This window comes from Manacus vitellinus, unplaced genomic scaffold, assembly GCF_001715985.3.
Source record: "Manacus vitellinus isolate BGI_N305 unplaced genomic scaffold, ASM171598v3 scaffold_56_pilon, whole genome shotgun sequence".
NCBI classification, from domain to species: Eukaryota; Metazoa; Chordata; class Aves; order Passeriformes; family Pipridae; genus Manacus; species Manacus vitellinus.
Genome location: NW_021940660.1, coordinates 9632 through 28144, shown reverse-complemented (window position 1 = coordinate 28144; position 18513 = coordinate 9632). Strand labels below are relative to the sequence as shown.

The window sequence follows — 18513 nt, the reverse complement described above, 5'->3', positions numbered from 1 at the left end:
GGAGTTAAAAAAATTGAGTAAGCTCCATAAACATGAAAATAATTCCTTAGACAATGTTTCAAGTAATTTAAAAAAAAAATAATTTTCCTACTGAGACACTAGGCTAAGCTTCCCATATTATTCAGTATGCATGCACTTTCTGATTTCTTTGATAGTCATAGGCTGCGTCCAGAACACTTGTAATTGATGGCTTTGACCTGGCTAACAAGCCTTCTCAATGCACTGTGTCCTATGGCTTATTTACCTGCTGTGGTTTTGCTGGGTCTGATGTCAGCACAACCCATTCCTGTAAGGAAGCGGTTTGCTAAACACCCTCAGCAAAGAACAGACTTCAACACCCACTGTTCTAAACAATTTTCTGGTTGCTCATTAATGTTTTAGATTTCCTGTCTCTGTTTTTTCCCTTGAAGCCATCTTAACTATTAATGATTTTAAGATTCTCCTTGATCTATGTGTCGTTTTCAGAATCTTGTACACGTAACTATGTTACTTTAAATGCTATTTTGTGTTGTTTGCATGCCTACTAAGGAAAAAAATGTAACTTTTTGGTTAAGTGTGACAGTTTGCATATGTGATGATGGCATTTTACTTTACTTAAATTTAATATTTTTGGCAAGTATAACTTAGTGACATGACCATGTATGTGTCACAGACCAATTTTTTTTTTCTTAGAGTGGGTTTTGTTTCCTTAATATGTAGGTTTTGATCAACATGCAGCTAATGTCTGGAGACCCATGCTTTAAAACGTAAGTTTGTAAAAAATCTAAAAAAAAAACAAACTTAAGGGAAACTGTTCCTGCAGCAACCTTATATAAAGGGACTTGATACAGGGTGATCTGACTAATACTTGTGTTTGGAAAATGTGCTGTTACACCTTTTATTCACAAGTCTCTTATGATTTTAAAAGATTCCTTTGGGAAAAAAAAAACACAACAGAGTGTGTGATATGACTTAATACAAGAGAAAGCACTTACAGATGTTTAGTTAGCAAAGACATATGCAACCTAGTAAAACTGCAGGAGGTAACATCTGAAGGGGGAGGTAGCTAGGAAAATACACTGCTACATATTGAAGATCCTCAGTCTCATTGTCCTTAATCTGTAGTTAGGGAAACGTAATAGTTTTGCAATGGTTTTGCACCAGTCCAACTTGGGTGATTCACCACAGGAACTCTTCAGTGTCCCCTTGCACGAGGAGAACACTGCAGAGTCTCATCTTGTGCTTACTGAATAAATAGCAAGAGGGCGTTATCTGAATTAGTTTGATTGGGCAAAACTTTTCTGTATCTCTAGTTATTTAGCACCTCTTTTACTTTAGAGCAGCTTTAGTAAATTTACTTTAGAGTCAGACCTGTTAACAAATACATCATTGGAACCGATAAACAATTTCTCAAAGGCAACGAATCATTAGACTTGTATACTAATAAAATGATGTGTTTCTGTTTTTTGACTGGCTAGTACTAAGGAGTTGAAATTAGTACATAAATAGCTTTCTGGTTCCCTAGGAAAAAACCTCTAAGTTATTCAGACTTGGTATTTTCTGCCAAACTGGTGATATAACCATTTCCTGGAACATAAACTTTCAACACAACAGAACAAAAAATTTATCTAATCCAGATGTCCTTTGTAGAAGGCAAAATAAACCTTAAAACAGTTTCACAATCTGGAATCAGATACATATTTTATGAAGAAGCCTAGAAGGCTTGATGTTTGATCTGGGATGGCATCCCTGAAAGCATTCAGCTCTTGCTTTCAGAAGTATGTTAGGCAGTTAAATCACACAAGCACTGTATTTCCAGTAGTGCTTTTTTTTTCTTTCTCTCTTTACTTTCAAACATAACATAAGAGGGGATATGTTACTGTACATAAAGACAGTGACTAAATTATTGAATATGTCAGATCTGAAAATGTCAACAAATATCCATTTGTTTGCAGACCAACATTCTGTTCCCAAAGTAGAAAATAACAAAGCATTAAAAAAACTGTAGGCAACATCTTGAAATGCATTTTGATTGTATTGCTTGCAAGAGAAGATTGCTTTCACTTTGTAACGCTTTGTAATTTTCTATTAGTTTCTTTTGCACTAGCCAAACACAAACTTAGAGGTTTTATATCCCTTTGGATCTTGGTATTAGCTTAAACAAGCATTTAAGCTTTATTAAAAGGTTTTTAATATTGAATCAAAATTTAAATAAATGTCATACAAGATGATTTTTTTGTTTTGTAGGAGGTAAAATTTAGAGGGGAATACATGGAGATGGTGCCATAGGCCCCTTTGTTAGGAGTGGAAGGGTTACCAGCCCAGAATCTCCTCCTGTACTGTGACAGATGAAACAAAGCCAGGAGTACACAGGCAACTTGGCCAACTGTCACACTGTGCACGTTTGGGGTTTTTTTAACTTACCTTGTATTCCATGTATTCCATGAAGTACTGAATTACATATATTCTTAGCATGTAAACTATCCTGTGATTCATACACTTAAAAAAAATTAGAACTTCAAAACAAAGACATATCACTCCCCCAGTCATCAAAAAAGGAAAAGCCCTTCCCGGGATCCCCAGAAGCCTGAGGGACTGAGGGCTGAGCAGATGGATTCTGTAAAATGTCCTTAAGCTCAGTAGAAAAGGCTTTTTTTTTTTTTTTTCCTTCAACAGGGGACTAGAATTGTAGGTCTGTTAACTTTATCATACTGATGCTCAGTATGAATTACGCCAACTTATTTGAAAGAAGAACTATGTGTTAATCAATTTGGAGGGATTACAACAAAAGTACAGCAAATCTGAACCACCTTTTTCTTACAGACCTCCTTCCACAGCAACATCTATAGCAATTGCTGGAGAATCAGAATCTTTGCATGAAGACAGGAAAGGTGGAGAAAACTTAAAAGTAGCACATCTGGGTATAGCAGGTAAATAATAACGCTCTTAATTTCTCAATGCTTTAATAACTGGCCTCACAGCTTCAAGGAGATGTACAGAATACTTCAAATCTTAAAGGGATGCTTGACAGTTGGCCCACAAAGCAACCTTCTTACATGGCTTATTAGTTTCTACTCCAAACACAGCTGAAGCTCTTAACCACAGTTAATTTCCCAGACAGAAAACATCTGGCACAACATTCTACTATGATACTAGAGAAAGCATGGTCACCTCTTTAATGTTGACACTGTAGACAAATCTAGAACTACATTTCATACAAGTCTTTCTAATTCTGGTTGTTCTCTGTTTTACTCAGATACATATTATGATTTTTTTTTTAAGGAATGCATATTTATTAACATACACGGTATTTTTGCAGCACTTGAATCTCCAGAAGGTTTGCAGAAAACCAGTGTCAAATCTCTAATCCCTCTGGGAAATCTGATTTTTGAATCTAATCAAGATTACAGGCAAAATAGTAATAAAGCTGGCTTTAGGAACACTATCTGACTTGGATATGTTGCAGATATCTCATCAAAGAGTGCCTCTGTCCCAGATGAACTTGGTGCATGTGGACATTCCAGAACATCAAGCTATGCAAGTCAGCAATCAAAACTGTCAGGTAGCTGTTAATAATTTTGTTACAAGTTGTTGGGGAATTATTTACTTCCACAGGTTTAGACAGTAGAACAATAAATGTACTTTATGTTTAAAAAGGTTTTGAAGTTGAAAGCTTTTTCCTAGGATCTTCATGTGTGCTGAGGGTAACACTTTTTCCTCTCTTAAAATCACAATGAATAATCTCCTCTGATGCCAGAGAGCTTTTGCCCTCGTTCCCTTCAGCTATGATATCTGAATGAGATTTTCACGTCTTCCACGTGTAAAAACAACTTGCAAAGAGAGACATAGCTCTAAAAGCTGAAGGGAATGACATTTGCCATGATATTTGTTATGAAGTAAGAGTTATTTAGAACAAAAAGAAAATGGCATGTGCTAGAATTCAAAACCTGAATTCCCTGGTTGACGTATGCACATACATTCATAGGGCTTTTGAAGTCTCTTGATAAGAAGACAAAACACGAATTCTGCTTTCAGGATGGACCTTGGCTGTCAAAAACATACCTAACCCAACTCTCCTGCATTTTTCCAACAGGATATAGTACATGTCACTCTAGATCATCCAGTCTGTCTGAACTCTGCCACAGGAGGAACACCTCAGTGGGGAGTACCTCAACGGGAACTGGAAGTATTCTAGAGCCATGTGAAGAGTCTGAGCCAAAAGTAACTGAAGCTAATATTGATACATCTCCTGAAGATGCACCATCAGAAACACAATGCAGGTACACTTAACCTGAAGGCATTATCTAGCAGAAATAAAACACAAATTACTTCTAAGAGCGCTAAATATATTTATTTTTGCAGACATCCTGTAAAGCAAGATTCTGTGGAGTCACAGCTAAAGAGGGTTGATGCTACCAGAGTTGATGCTGATGATATAGTTGAAAAAATACTTCAGAGTCAAGACTTCAGTTTAGACTCAAGTGCAGAAGGTATGGAGATAAACATTAGAAAAAATTGATGTACTTTACAGGCCACAGGAAAATCCACTCTCTTCATAGTCCCTGTTGCTTGTAATCATAAGGACTGTGCACATGGATCACTACATTTTCTGCTTCACCCTGTCTCCCAAAAGTTTAAAAACCCTTACATGACTCAGGGAACTTTCCCAGGTAATTACTTTAAGCCTAAAAAGAGCAGGTGTGAATCTACAACAAAAGTAGTTCCTCCAACCTACACCATGTGAAGTTTGGTTCTTCATTAATTGACATATTTGCATCTGAAAGTATCAGCTACAAAACTAGTAGATTCAAAATTACTTAGTGTTCAGTAGGGCAACATATAGCTAACATATTTTAATTCACTTGACTTTTAGAGGAAGGTTTAAGATTATTTGTGGGCCCTGGTGGAAGCACTTCTTTTGGAAGCCATCATCTACCTAACAGGTATGTAACCTAAACAACTAATTCATAGATAATACTAAATAAAAATGCATCTTATACAGCAATTACTCTTTATCTATATTCTTGATCTTTGTATCTTTTTATTTTGCATCATTTAAAAGCACCAAAAGAACTAGATTGTCAGCTTTTAAAACAGAACACACAGATTAGTTCCAAAACAGAACTGATGTGTCAGCCATAAGAATTGTAACTTCCAGACCTCCTGAAGAATCTCAGTTCCAAAGTTTTCAGATATGAGCAGTGTTTCTGTATCAACAGAGGAAACACACACCAGTTTCAAATCTTAGCTCTATAGCCTTTCCACTGGAGTGGAAAGTTTTAAGTGTTTTAACATCTACCTTTACAGTATCAAACTTGCATGTCTTCCTGATAACAAGCCTTTTTTTCTTCAGTTTGGTTTTTCTCACAAATTCTGTTTCCGTTTGTTTCAATGGTTTGTTTCTCTTTCAACTATTTGCGGCCCTGTACCCACTCTTTTGATAATCTGCTTCAGATTATCTTCTTGTAGTTGTTTCAGAACAAGAGACATTTTTTCTTCTCTAAACACTCTTCAAATACTCTATGACTTGACCTGAATGTATTAATCTTCTCAGATGAGAAGCATGAGAAACAGGCAAGAATATGCTCTAATACCATGTTTCAACAGTCCAATATAACTCAACATTTTTATCTCAAGAAATTAGCACATCATTAGTATTTCAGCAGTTATTTCTGAAGTTAGGTATAAAGGCAGCTAGTAATGCGTTGAAAGTAATAAAATAATGGCCTTTGATACATGCAAGCAGTCCTGATGGTTAAAAAATGATTAGTTGGCTTAGCTGGAAACTGAGCACACCAATGTTTATCTCAGATGATGTATATGGGTACAGAATACACTTCTATAGTATAGAGAGATCTGTCCTAATTTAGTTACCACAATAGTCCAGGCACACTACTAAACTAAGGCAGAGCTTGCCCCATTAATTTTTTACACAGTACTGCAATTTACCATGGAAAACCATCCACTATGGTCTGTCGTGGAGGGGTTGAGAGAGGTTTTTTTACAATGCATGAACAAAAGACTGGAAGATGGTTTTTCTTGTATTCTAATGTAAGATGACTATCACTTACTGGTTTTTTAGATAATTTATCTGTTTATGTATAAATTTGTATTAAAAGTATTAGCTGCATATGATATAGCTGTGGGGAGGAGTATCCTAAAGGTCATGTTTAAGAAATTATAGAGAAGTCCAACAGTAACTTCTTTTTCAGTAACATTGCCTTTCATTCTCTATTTTGGCTTTAGTATAACAAAAACCACTTCAATGCATTAAACTGTAGGTGACTCAGTGGTATGATAATAATCATCCTTCGCATTTAGCTGTTTGGTTGGGGGATTTGTTGGGGGGTTTTTGGCTGGGTGTTGGTTGGTTGGGTTGATTAAACAATAAAATTGCTGATCTGTGACATTTGTTCTTTAGCTTCCATTTAAATTGACATTGAACTAATTTCTTTCAAACTTTCAGAGTAGGATCTGGAGCATATGAACAGGTGGTGATAAAACGCTGAACTAGAATGCAAACGAGGAAAACTTTGAGCTCTGGTGTTGATACTTCTGGTTTTGTTTGCTCTGTTGCAAGAGTTGAGAAACACAAAATTAACTTGATGTGATATTTTTCTGAAAAGAAATGGAATGCCTCTTGCTCATAGAGCATCATCTTCTGTGGTATGAAGGCAATGTTTAACTGTGTATACCTTGTGAGAGCTTGGACTGTTTTTTTAAGCTCTATCTGATGTTATTGGAATTAATTTTTGTGTGAAACATCTTTGGAAGCATGATGAAGCCAGTCTCATTTTGGTATTTTACACAAGAGATCACTTGTGGTGATGTACTTTGTTCATGACTTCATTAGAAAAGAAGCTTCTGAAAGTTGGTCTTAAATGCACCTGAAAAAAGTAATTACTCAATTTGCTCTTACCTGCCACTGTAGTCTTATAGAGGCTAATTAGTTCTATCAAGTCAGTCATTATCAAGCCAATGTTGTGGCCTCCACAAAACAGCCCAGCTATGTTTTAACAGAACTAAAAGCTTAGGAGTACTGAGCACAACTTCATTGTAAGGTTGAACAGCAGAAGTGAACTCCACACACATTTAAAAAAAAAAACACAACCAAAACTAAACACATCTAAACCAGACAATAATCAATTGTGTTAACTGTAAATTAAGTTCACAGGTTTAAATGCATCAAATGTGACATGTTTTTTGTTCAAGTGATGAAAAAAGTGGGAATCCACATCAAAACACTAAGGCACAGGAGAGTTTTAGCAAGAAAGCTGGCTTGATTGTTATATCTGGAGGACAGAAGCTGCTTCCACAGGAACTCACTCCAACAATGCATGAACATTAAGATTCAATGGGATGGTACTGTTTACAAACCTAGTCAGTAGTTTACTACCACTGACATTTTTTTATTGTAGCTTAATCCTTCACAGTTAGTGCTTTGTTTGTGTTTTGAATGTGCCTTGCGGGGTTGGGGACGTACAGGGAGATTAAAGAATTTACTAAGAATTTAAGCTTTAAAACTAGGTAAACATCTATACTATTGTTATTATAACTTGTTAAGAGAAGCACTTTATTGTAGACATACTCTGCACGCTGAAAAAGTTTTAGTGTGCAACGTCTTTGTTGAGCTTTCTTCACTATCTGTCCACTGTTGCATTAAAGTCAATGTACTGTATTTAAATTTGCACAAGTAGTGACTTGCCCGACAGGCAAGAAAGATCTCTTTAAATTTTCACTGAGAATAGGAAAGAATCCATTTTTGAAGGGATATGTTAGGTGACACGTGTAATTAATTGTAAACTGCAAACGGCTTTAATTTTGTTATGTTTAGTGGTACTGTTTATCAGTAAGGCTTGGAATAAATAGAAATAGTGTGGCCACTTTTGAAAGCTCAGAATGCTTCAAAATCTGTTCAGAGTGATGTTTGACACCTTTTTATTGAAATAGAAGTAGGCCATATTTAATAGGTTAAATCAGAAGAAGCAGCCTGTTTTCTAGAAATCCATACCAGAATTATTAAACTGATTTTTATTTGTATTTTTAAGGAAATCTCAGATTTTAAAGCTTGAGTACTGTTATTGAATATGAAGAATATGAGCGATTTCTCAGTTTCGGTACTTAAATACTTTTATTTCCTACTGTTGATTATAATCTCTTTAAAAGAATTAATGCAAAGATTCTATTCTAGCTGCTGTTAATAGAAGTGTGGTATATCCATTTCTGTTCTCCACAGGAATTTTAAACAGAAACTACTCAATTGCTAGTATACAACTATCTGTCACAACGTTATAGTTTCCTTTCCTGTCACATAACTAACTCGTACCATTGTATATTTGAATACATTATTTGCTTTCAGTACTCTTACTACACTTGTTGACAAATCTATTAAAACCTTTAGTAGCTAGATGGTAACTCACTTAAGTTTACTAGGAAAACTACATACAGTTTGAGGAAAACAGACTTTTAAAAAACATTGTACAGCTACTTATGTAATTCTCAAGGGAATTTCCATAGCTCAGATTTGTGTTTTATGTTAAAAGACACAGCTAATTGTCATAGATTAGATACTTTCTTTACTAGAAATAATTATTTTCTTGCCTGAGCAGATGTTTCAGGGAAGTTGACATAGAAATCCAACTTTTAATAAAATTGTATCCTAGTAATTTATTCTTCTGACTTGAGTTACAGCTCTTCATGAAGTGATTCTCTCATTGTGTGTATTTTAAGTGGAATATAACCTTCATATTTGGTGTTGTATTTTCCTTTTTGTAAACTGTGTTATAGAAATACTGGAGACTTCTATATAGAAAACTGTTCAGGATGTGTGGGTGGGTTATGGTTTTTTTTTTTACTGTATTTAAATGCAAATCTCTCAGACATTCAATAAACTCATGTCTTCAGCTTGGAATTGTTCCTAAACAATTATGTCTTTTTTTTTAAAATGCAAAAAATTACAAACTTAAATGGAAGTTTGTGTCCATTTCAGTTTCTCTACTGTTTTCAAACTTTACCCCTGCAGCTTATTAAACTCCTTCTCCAGTCCACAAAGTATTTAATGGCACTGTTACTAGTACAGTTAGTTATCTGCCTCCTGGAGAGGAAAAGTAGTATGTCAGTCTTACACAAAGAAAAAAATCAGTTTTAATGTGGCAGGCATACTGGGAGGTTAATTTATAAAGCAAATTCCACAACTAGCAGTACTTGGGCAAAGTGAGGGCACTGGATGTAGTCCCTGCCCACCTTGCAAATGACAAAATTAATCCTCCTCAGTTGAGTATAATGACCTACTAAAAACTTTTCATATGGTTTCTATAACTTTATAAATTACCTTCTTATTTTTTAACTGTGGCATGTATTTCTCTTCTCATTTATGCATTCAAAATAACCAATCTTTCTGGTACCGCACTGAGTATCTGTTCTTAAATTAAGAAAAAAATCTAGATTGGTGAAAATTGCAGCTAATTATAGTATAAACTATTTGGCACTCAGATCAGTTCAGTAACCAATTATTTGAAGAGTAAGGATTAAGAGAATTAACTGTACCATATATAACTAACTTCAGTCAAAAAGGAAGACAATTTTTTCCAAAACTTCACCAGAATATCCTAGAAATTTCTTTTGTGGTTGTTGTCTTTCCTCTTTGTTTCATGAGTCAACAGGTTCCTTATAGAATAAATGACAAGTCTCATCAGCAAACAAATCTTCCAGTTAATTATTTCTTTTTTAAAATGTTTTGCTTTTTCTACTACTGTGTTTTCACACTGTTTTAGCAACATGTATGTTATAAGGAAAATGTGTCATTTAGACACAAGATCTTTTTCTAATCTAGAAGGAAAACATCTCGTGACTGAAAACAAGCCCCACTTATATACCACTGCTGCATACACACAACTCCTATACCAAGGCAAAACCATTACTGGGGTATGGATTGCTCTTGAATTTTTTTTCATTTACTCTATTTGGATTTTACAGTTTTGAATAACAGCTGCACATGAGAACACAGAAAATTTTCAGGTACATCAGGGCCAGATTAGCATTCACAAGTATAGCACTTCTTAAATTTTTTTTTCTTTAAAAAACAGAACAGTCAACAATACCACTTTCATATTTCCATTTATCTGGAACAACATTTGGTTTTCATCAAGGCTGAGGATGTGCTCATCTTGAAGAAAGCATCTATAAATTTCATTCTAGTAAGAAAAAACTTGCCTTAATCCAATGTTTGACTCACATTATTCAGCACAACAACATAATTCATGTTATCATCAACTACTCTGGGAGCTAACAAGAGATTACTAAAAATAATCTAGTAACGATAGCTACAATAAGGTAATAGAAAGCAAACAGAAATATTTCATTTTCTTCATGGGAATTAATTATTTCCTTTTACCCTCTGATAGTCTACATGAAACCCCTGTGAGTTACTGCTGGTTTTGTCTTCGCTCCATAGGAGAGGTGCTAACCACCGAGGGGAGGTTTAGAAAAGATTGTGTGTTCTGGTTAGCATACAGCACACACCAGTTGACAGCTACTAAAAAAACACTTTAATTACTTTAACTGAATTTTGTATAAGAAATCTGTGATCTAATCCTCCTCAGTTTCATGTTCAGTATTGAACACCACAGCAGAACCATCACTGCTCAGTGTGACCTTGCCAGCAATGAGTTTGCATAACTTCTCAAAGGTACCACACAGTTGATTCACTTTGGGAAAAGAAAAGATTGCTGCAAGAGGTATACAGACCTCATTTCCATTGACAAATGGTTCCATGGCTTTATCAACAACCAGTTTTCCAAGATAGTCTGAAAAAGAGTTGACTGAAGGCTGGAATTCAGATTTTCTTTCAGGATCATCATCACACTCCTCATGTTTTGACATGAAATGGTGCTTAATGTTTTGGGCTGTGAAAATAACTTCACTGACAACTGCATTCTGCAAGTACTTCTCATCTTTCAGACTTGGATACACTGCTTTGAAGACCTTTACAACATACAAGAACATATAAAATGTTTATCACTATCACAGGGTCAGAGTTTTAACATCTGCTGTCAAAAAACCTCTCTAAAATATGAACATAATTTTTTATTCAATCCTGTTTTGCTTATTAAACATTTTCAGATACCAAAAACTAGGCAATATGAGTTGATTTTATATATTACAACTACAATAGCAGTTAATGGAATTTAAAAAAAAAACAAATACAGGCTTATACCTGCAAGCTACACTCGTAGAATGTGCAAGGTGAAGTCCTGTAATTCCTTAGTTCTTTTCAATAATTCTCTTACTTTTCACATTACTCATGATGAGGTGCTGGTGACAGTTCTAAACTACTTCTGAACTGTCATCTGGAAAACAGGACTACAGCATGTCATTTATTCTGTTTTCAGAATAAAACATTAAATATGCTTTCACAGCTGCAGGGGACGCTAAAAATAAATTGTGACATTAAAATATGTGAACCTGTGTGTTCTACACTGAGCTTTACTCTGAGGCAATTAAGGAAACTAGGCAGGCAAACTCATTCCCACCAGCTTACCAGGAAGTGCTTTATATCAACAGGGTACCAATGAAGTTCCACTGTCTGTAATTATTTTCTACTTTTCAACTGAATCCTGAAATATTGATTTATTCCCATAAATTAGTTACATAATAAAAATTACTTTGATAAGAAACGCAGGAGATTAACACTCCTGTTTAAACTCAAAGGAATATCAATGTCAAAACTCCCTCCTTAATGGCCCTGTAACAGGAGATAACGAAAGCAATTTCTAGTACATGTCCATCACCTAGACATATTTCCAAGTTTGTTGAGCATTACAGACCACTTCAAGATTTTATTAATGGTAGTAGATGACAGGTGACATTTCACATGTATAGAAATTTGAAATACAGAAATTACAAATGTTTTTATGGCTTGGAAACTACTGAAGATATGTTTGTGTTTCAGTTCAGGTCACAAGTCATTTGAAGATACATATATATTTGTACACAAAGAACTGAATGTGTACGTTCATTGAAACAAGGCCTCATAACATTGAAAAAAAAAACAAAAGCAAACAGTGTATTTATTTTTGCATTATTACTTCATGTTGTCTCTGAAAAAAACTGATTTATACCACAAGGCATTTAGCTAGAAATGCCTTTTTTGCCTTTTTTTTATGAATCTGAAAGATATGTGTAATTGCCAACAACCACATAATAAATGAAATGAATGACTAGAGGAAAAACTATAAAAATAGTATACCTGGCAGAATTGAAAATTTTTATTCTAAAGATAAGAGTATGTTAAGAATGATTATCCATAGTGTTGTTTAGCAAATATTCTAAAAGTTAAAGGCCTTTATACAATTAGAAACACAAATCATAGAATGAGACTCTCTGGATCTGATGGTGTGGGACAATCAGAGTTAAGACTGGATAGCAATAGTAGTCCATGGTAACAACACTTTCACATGCAGTCATAGACAATTTTACTATTTATTTATACCTCTAAAGGAAGAAAATAATACTTACTGTTTTGTAAACTGCTTCAGTGGGTTTCTCATACTGAACAGATCCACCAGATCGAGGATATTTTCTAACAAACACACCTATTTGGGTACAAAACCCAACATTCTCCATTCCTTTTGGTGGGTGCCCTACACCAGTAAATTCCACGGAGTAATCATAGCATCTAGCAGCCTCCAGAGCCCTAAGAAAGACAAATTTTTCCAATCATATGAAATATTCATCTTTTCATGTGATAAACATGCACGCTCAAGGAGAAGCAAGACCCTGAGCCTGTGAATGCTTGAGCCCAATTTCCCTAACAATACTCACATGCCTGAAGATAAGTGCTGTCAAAACTTGCTGTATCATATGCCTGCCACAGTATGAGTCACTTAGTAATTTAGGCATCCAAACATTACCATTATTTCTAAACTGTGTGCATAGAAAGTTCATGCTCACAGTTGCTTAGTCACCAACTTAAATATATTAGAACTGAGCTACAACCTACCGATTTCCAAGAACAAAATTATTTGAGAAGAACTCATAAAAAATATACACAACCCAAAACCCCAGGAGACCAGTTAATAGGGAAAATAAAAGGGTGGTTTGTCGTATATGTATAAAGAGTAAAGTCTACCTAATAAAGGTTACAACAGGGTACATGACATCTAAATGAAAATCACCTTGTAGTACATCAGCCAGTGTGAACAAAAGGATGGGGCAGGGAACTAAAATGGCACTATCTACCTGCATCATTCTCCATGAGGAAGTAGTAAACTAAATTAACATCCCATGTATTTTAGAGAATATTGCAATACTTATAGTTCACAACACAAAGACTTTGTGTTTACAGCTTAAAAAAAAAAATCACTCGTTCAGTGATATCAATATTTTTAACTCACATATATCTAAAAGCAGAATCTAAATTTACTTAAAGTCATAAAAATGGTCTCTACTAATAATGCAGGCAGGTTTTAGTATCCTTATGTAGGGAAAAATATATGCTTCAAGCTTTGCAAAACTACATACTCAAAAGTCACTGGATACTTTAAAGTCTGTGGCAGAAACAACATAATTTAAGGGGCAAAACTTCCAAGATACAACTGCTTGACAGTTGAATGTTATCACAGGACACATATCCCTCTTGCTTTTATTTTTATTACACCTACCGATACTAAGAGTCAGACGGATTTCAGGCAATCCTCTGTCATGTACATACATTTTGCATTTCATTGTGCCATGATCCACCAAACTATCCTCAGTTTTATCCAACATGCCCTGCTCTATGGTTATTTCATAACTCTGCTTGCACACTCTTACAGAAAGGTCTGGACTAACTGAGCACTTTGCACATACATACTGAGCACATTTCTTAGGGTTTTATAAAGCATTTCTATATGTGAAAAGGCTAATTAATACCTTACACTTCAAATGCGTTAATTGTAATAAAGGTATACAAAAAGGTAGGTAAAAGTTTTCAATGTTTTCTGCAGAGCAGCTACAGTAAAAGCAAGTCAACTTAACCACCATCATAAAACACAAACCCCACAGAACATGCTTAACTACTCTTACCAGCAAAGAAACATTTCACCAAGTCAGGAGGTGACACTTCACTGACAGCAAACTACATGTGTGAAAATGCCATTTGTTTCTCACACTCCTGGGCACCCAGAGCTGTCAGCATACATGTTCAGTGAGCTTACCAGCTTTGAAATTGCGCTTGGTTCCACTCAAATTTGTGATCTGGATGCCTATTCAACACCACTCCTGGAAGCAAAGGGTTAAATTCAGAATTTGGAGTACTGATCACAACCATGCTTGGAGCCATGAAACCAAACACCACTTCAGGAAATTTCTTCAGCTCTGATTCTTCCAGGTGTTCTATTCTGAAAAGAGTAAATTGATGTCTGTGTTTAAAAAAACCCTATGATACTTTAATCTTAACAACCAGCCAAAAAAAAAACCAACCCAAACCTGTATCTGTAATTTGTAATTTTACACCTAGCTCTGCAATATCAGCAGTGGCACTGTGGCCAAGTGGCCACACGGGGGTTTTGTCTGACCAAATCTCCTCTTGCATTTTGCAATTTTTCATCAGTATCTTTCTCCCACCATATGCAAGCACCACTTGAATAGCTTAGTATGGCTAATTTAAGCACAAGTTAGAGGATGCCGCTCTTCTATTTGCTACTTTTCTACTTCTACTCTTCTGCTTGAAAGGTTTGATCAAGTCTGTTTGGAGCATGGACAAAATTCCAAGCTGAACTCTAATGAACTTAGAAAAATGTAGAGCATTGGCCTAATACTCACAGTTCAATACATGTCACCAAGTCAAAACCAAGCATGCAAGGATCTTTATGGGCCACTGAACCATGATGCAAGGTAACAGTTAGGGATCTTTCAGATGGTTGCAAATAATCAAAAGGAAGAGGAGACAATGTATGCCTACAAAGGTATTAAAAATAAGATGTTACAGAAAGGACCTTAAGGAAAATTTTACACGTAAATGAACTAGTAAACACCCTACATAGATATCTCATGAATCTCAAGAAGGTTAACTATTTTACGTGGATATAAAAAAGAATATCCAATACAAACACTTTTCATGACTACCTAAACAGGACAGAAAGAGCAGAAGTTAATCCAGAAGCTGTCCTTGATGTTTACAAAAATTTCCACTACATTTTCAAGTCACTTGGAAAGCCACTTGTAAGTTCTGATAGTAGTTCAACACTAGACACACGGTAAGTCTGATTTAGACACACTTTGCAGGGTTTTGGGGGAAGTTTTAGGCACACATATTACCTATTTTTTCCAAATGAAAGACACTGAGAAATAAAGTATATGTGCAAATTTCATTCTGAAATACTGCATTAGACAAAATACACAATAAATGTTAAATATAAAAGGTTACTTCTCTTCATTCTTGAGAAAGAGCAAGTGATAACATCAGCATCTAGATCCTACATATTGACTGAAATTGTATTAATGAGCTTCCAAGAAAGAAATTTATGTTCACCAGTCTGACCAATGCTTCAAAGATCATATAAACCTCTCATTTTAGAGGCTTCTAAACCAGACACCACACATTGAGCTAAACTTTCCATTACAAAAAATAAACAAGAACCAAGACCCCACTATGGTGACTAAAAGAGTTACATGCACATTTCAAAAAAGATTCAAACTGATCTTTCTGAAGACAATAATAAGCATAAACTGAAAACTAATACAATGCATTAGTGCCTTTACAAACAGTGTATGTCTCAGGTGTGCACACCTTCAGGGCCTTTCCATGACCCAGACCTCTGGCTACATTAGGTGACATTAGGGGCACCCACAGCCCAGGGGGCCCCAGGCACAGACCCAATGTAACCAAGGCTGACAGAGAGCTCTTCAACTGCCAGCTGGTATTTCTGCAGTTACCTAACTCTAAAACCTCTACAAGCAGTAATGCAACATGCCACTTGTATTTGGTTTCCGTGGCAAGGTTCTGCTAATCAGGGAGCTCCAGAGGTGGCTTTTCTGAGGCAAAGCCCATGGTTCAGCAGGGGAAGGACTCCTCGAAGATGAAGCAGCAGCAGAAATAACATGTGAGGAACTGACTGTAATCCCCATTCCCTGTCTCTTTGTGCTGCTGGTGGGGAGGGAATAAAGTTAAAGTTGGTAAGGAGTGAGAGGTGGGGGCAAAGATGTTTTTAAGATTTGCCATACTTCTCATTATCCTACTCTGATTTTGATAATAAATTCAACTAATTTCCGCAAGTCAAGTCTGTTTTGCCCATGATGGTAATTGGTGAGTGATCTGTCCCTGCCCTTTAACTCATGAGCCTTTCATTGTATTTTCTCTCCCCTGTCCAGTTGAGGAGGGGAGTGACAGAGCAGCTTTTGTTGAGTGCCTGGCCTCCAGCCACAGTCAACCCACCACACCACTACATCAAGACAAATACAAACCTTAAAACACAATCAAAGAGCTTACATTTTCTCTTCCATTACACTTGCAGAGATATCTAGCCCAGCTAACACTTCAATGCAACTGCAGAATTTCAGCATCCAGAGAAGCCTGCAGTCAGCACATCCTAAATCTGCCACCTGCAAATTATATATTAAACAATGTGTAAATGCTATATATTTCCAAGCAATTTCAGAGATTTTAATAAAATTAAAAGTCCATATTTACATCAAAATAACTTTTTAATGATAAAGCAGTTCACAACCAAAACTAAATGTTTTTTTCTTTTTAAAAAAATGTATATGAACATCCTGTAAGATTTTTTAAAAGAATTAACCTTTTGTTATTACACTTATAAAAAAGTACATGTAGAACATCCCACTGACACTGGAAAATGTCTTCCACATGAATAACAGTAAGGTATGATTTTAAGTACCAAAGCTATAGCAATTTTCACATTCACCACTGCTTTTCACTGGACTGCTCTGAAAACAGGCTCACCAGCAGCCAAGTTACCAGCAAAGAATCTGCACAAAACAAGTTTACAGGCTCAGTCTAATGTTTAAGTGGGGAACTCTGGGGATATTCAGACCACAAAAACAAATAATAGATATTCTTTTCTGTAAGCTTAAGAGATAGTTGGGTACACAAACCAACCCACCCTGTTCTTTCTCAGGCTCAGTGGAGGTTGAAGCACATTGCTGTTCTCCCTGTGAAAATCCTGAATTGTTTCTATCCAGCTTATCTCTACCCCATGGGTAAACAGAAAGTTTACTCTCTCATCCCTTCCACATCCTAAATCAGAAAATTCAAATCTTTAAATACAGATGCAACACTGGTGAATATGTTCTATTTAAAAGCAGATTACAGTGCCATGACCTCATAGATTTTTATTAGCTACCAGAATTATGATTATTTAAGTGCACTGCAGGTGCATTTCTCATAATTTTCTTGCATGCCCCCTAAAAGATTAGCATCAGTTTCAGAATTAAACACTGCAGATTTGAGAACTGCTTCTGGGGGAGGAAAGGGAGAAGACATGTTAGAAAAGAGCAAACACTACAGTACATAATTTAATTAATTTAACTTTCCCAAGTAGTATTGAAACAAGAGTTCTGGTATATTGAGACGGACAACACAAGAAAGGGTCACAAGATCTTAAGCAAGTGGAGATGAGTGAGCCTCACATAATCCCACACTCTCAGTGTCGCTTCTCAACTGAGAAGTCATGTGAATGATGAAGCAAACCTGATACTGCATATGGAACAACCAACTCTAGAAAGCAAATCCCAACTGTGATGAAAGCAGCTTGAACCGAATTACTCAGCTTTAAATTAAAACCAGAATGCCCACTACTCTCCAAAACAGGCTAAGGCATTTCTCTCATTTAAATAGTGTCCTCTTCCCATCAAGTAACATTAATTATATGCATCCCTGAAAAACAACACATTATCATCAATTCAGTTTTAACAGCAGCTCATCCAAAATTGTAATTGAGCTTGGTAATTGAGTCAAAAGGTTATCCGTGCATTTTGTCTTCCTGAGATATGAAGTGTCAACTTCTTTTCAAATTTATAACCTAGAGAGACAACAAAACATACCAACCTTCTTAGGTTTGTATTTCTCCACTAAATCTTTGACGAACTGGTAGCGTTGTTTGTACAGAGGAGGTGTAAATAACTCGCGCGAACTTTGGGCCTTTGGGCCCAGGGCCCCCCTGTAAGTCGGGGCCAGTGCCCTGGTGTCCCAGGCGCTTTGTGGTCCAGGCAGCGGCCGGAGCCCCCTGTAAGCAGGGCGGCAGCCTCTTTGGCCGCTGCTTCGCATGCCCAGCTGCCTTTGCCCAGAGGGCCCGGCTCCCCGCAGCGGCTGGGACTGCGGCGTGCGTCGCCGTGGTGAGTCCAAGTGAAGCTTGGAGAGTTTGGTGGAAGTGGGGGGGCCTGTGGGGGGGCGGGGAGGGGCTTGGAGATGTGGCTCCGGGGGCGGGGGGTGCGGGTTGCCTTGGTACGGAGGAGCTGGTGTTTCTCGGGCCCACCCGCCTCCTCCCGCCCTGGCAGAAGCCGTCGGAGAAGAGAGCGGAAGAGGCGTCGCGAGGG

The 18513-nt window shown here is 36.5% G+C and overlaps 2 protein-coding genes across 4 annotated transcripts in view; one reads left to right on the top strand and one right to left on the bottom strand.

Moving 5' to 3' along the window:
* Positions 1-8901, top strand: part of FAM102B (family with sequence similarity 102 member B) — a 19353-nt gene extending 10452 nt beyond the window's left edge. Inside the window, exons 5-11 of the mRNA XM_018081760.1 lie at positions 700-746; positions 2803-2909; positions 3446-3541; positions 4073-4259; positions 4342-4469; positions 4853-4922; positions 6446-8901. Of these exons, the coding sequence (XP_017937249.1) occupies positions 700-746; positions 2803-2909; positions 3446-3541; positions 4073-4259; positions 4342-4469; positions 4853-4922; positions 6446-6488 (678 nt within the window). The 3' untranslated portion in view covers positions 6489-8901. The remainder of the gene's footprint in view (positions 1-699; positions 747-2802; positions 2910-3445; positions 3542-4072; positions 4260-4341; positions 4470-4852; positions 4923-6445) is intronic.
* The window catches only part of HENMT1 (HEN methyltransferase 1), a 25586-nt gene extending 7073 nt beyond the window's left edge, over positions 1-18513 (bottom strand). The window contains exons 1-7 of one of the 3 annotated variants that reach the window (XM_018081758.3): positions 18026-18513; positions 16448-16560; positions 14782-14916; positions 14175-14357; positions 12496-12673; positions 10726-10962; positions 9377-10172 (exon numbers count right to left, since the gene is read on the bottom strand). In XM_018081758.3, the coding sequence (XP_017937247.1) occupies positions 10038-10172; positions 10726-10962; positions 12496-12673; positions 14175-14357; positions 14782-14916; positions 16448-16560; positions 18026-18244 (1200 nt within the window). In that variant the 5' untranslated portion in view covers positions 18245-18513 and the 3' untranslated portion in view covers positions 9377-10037. Of the gene's footprint in view, positions 1-9376; positions 10173-10243; positions 10963-12495; positions 12674-14174; positions 14358-14781; positions 14917-16447; positions 16561-18025 lie in introns of those variants that run through there. The other 2 variants (XM_018081759.3, XM_008922277.4) reach the window with 2 other exon arrangements.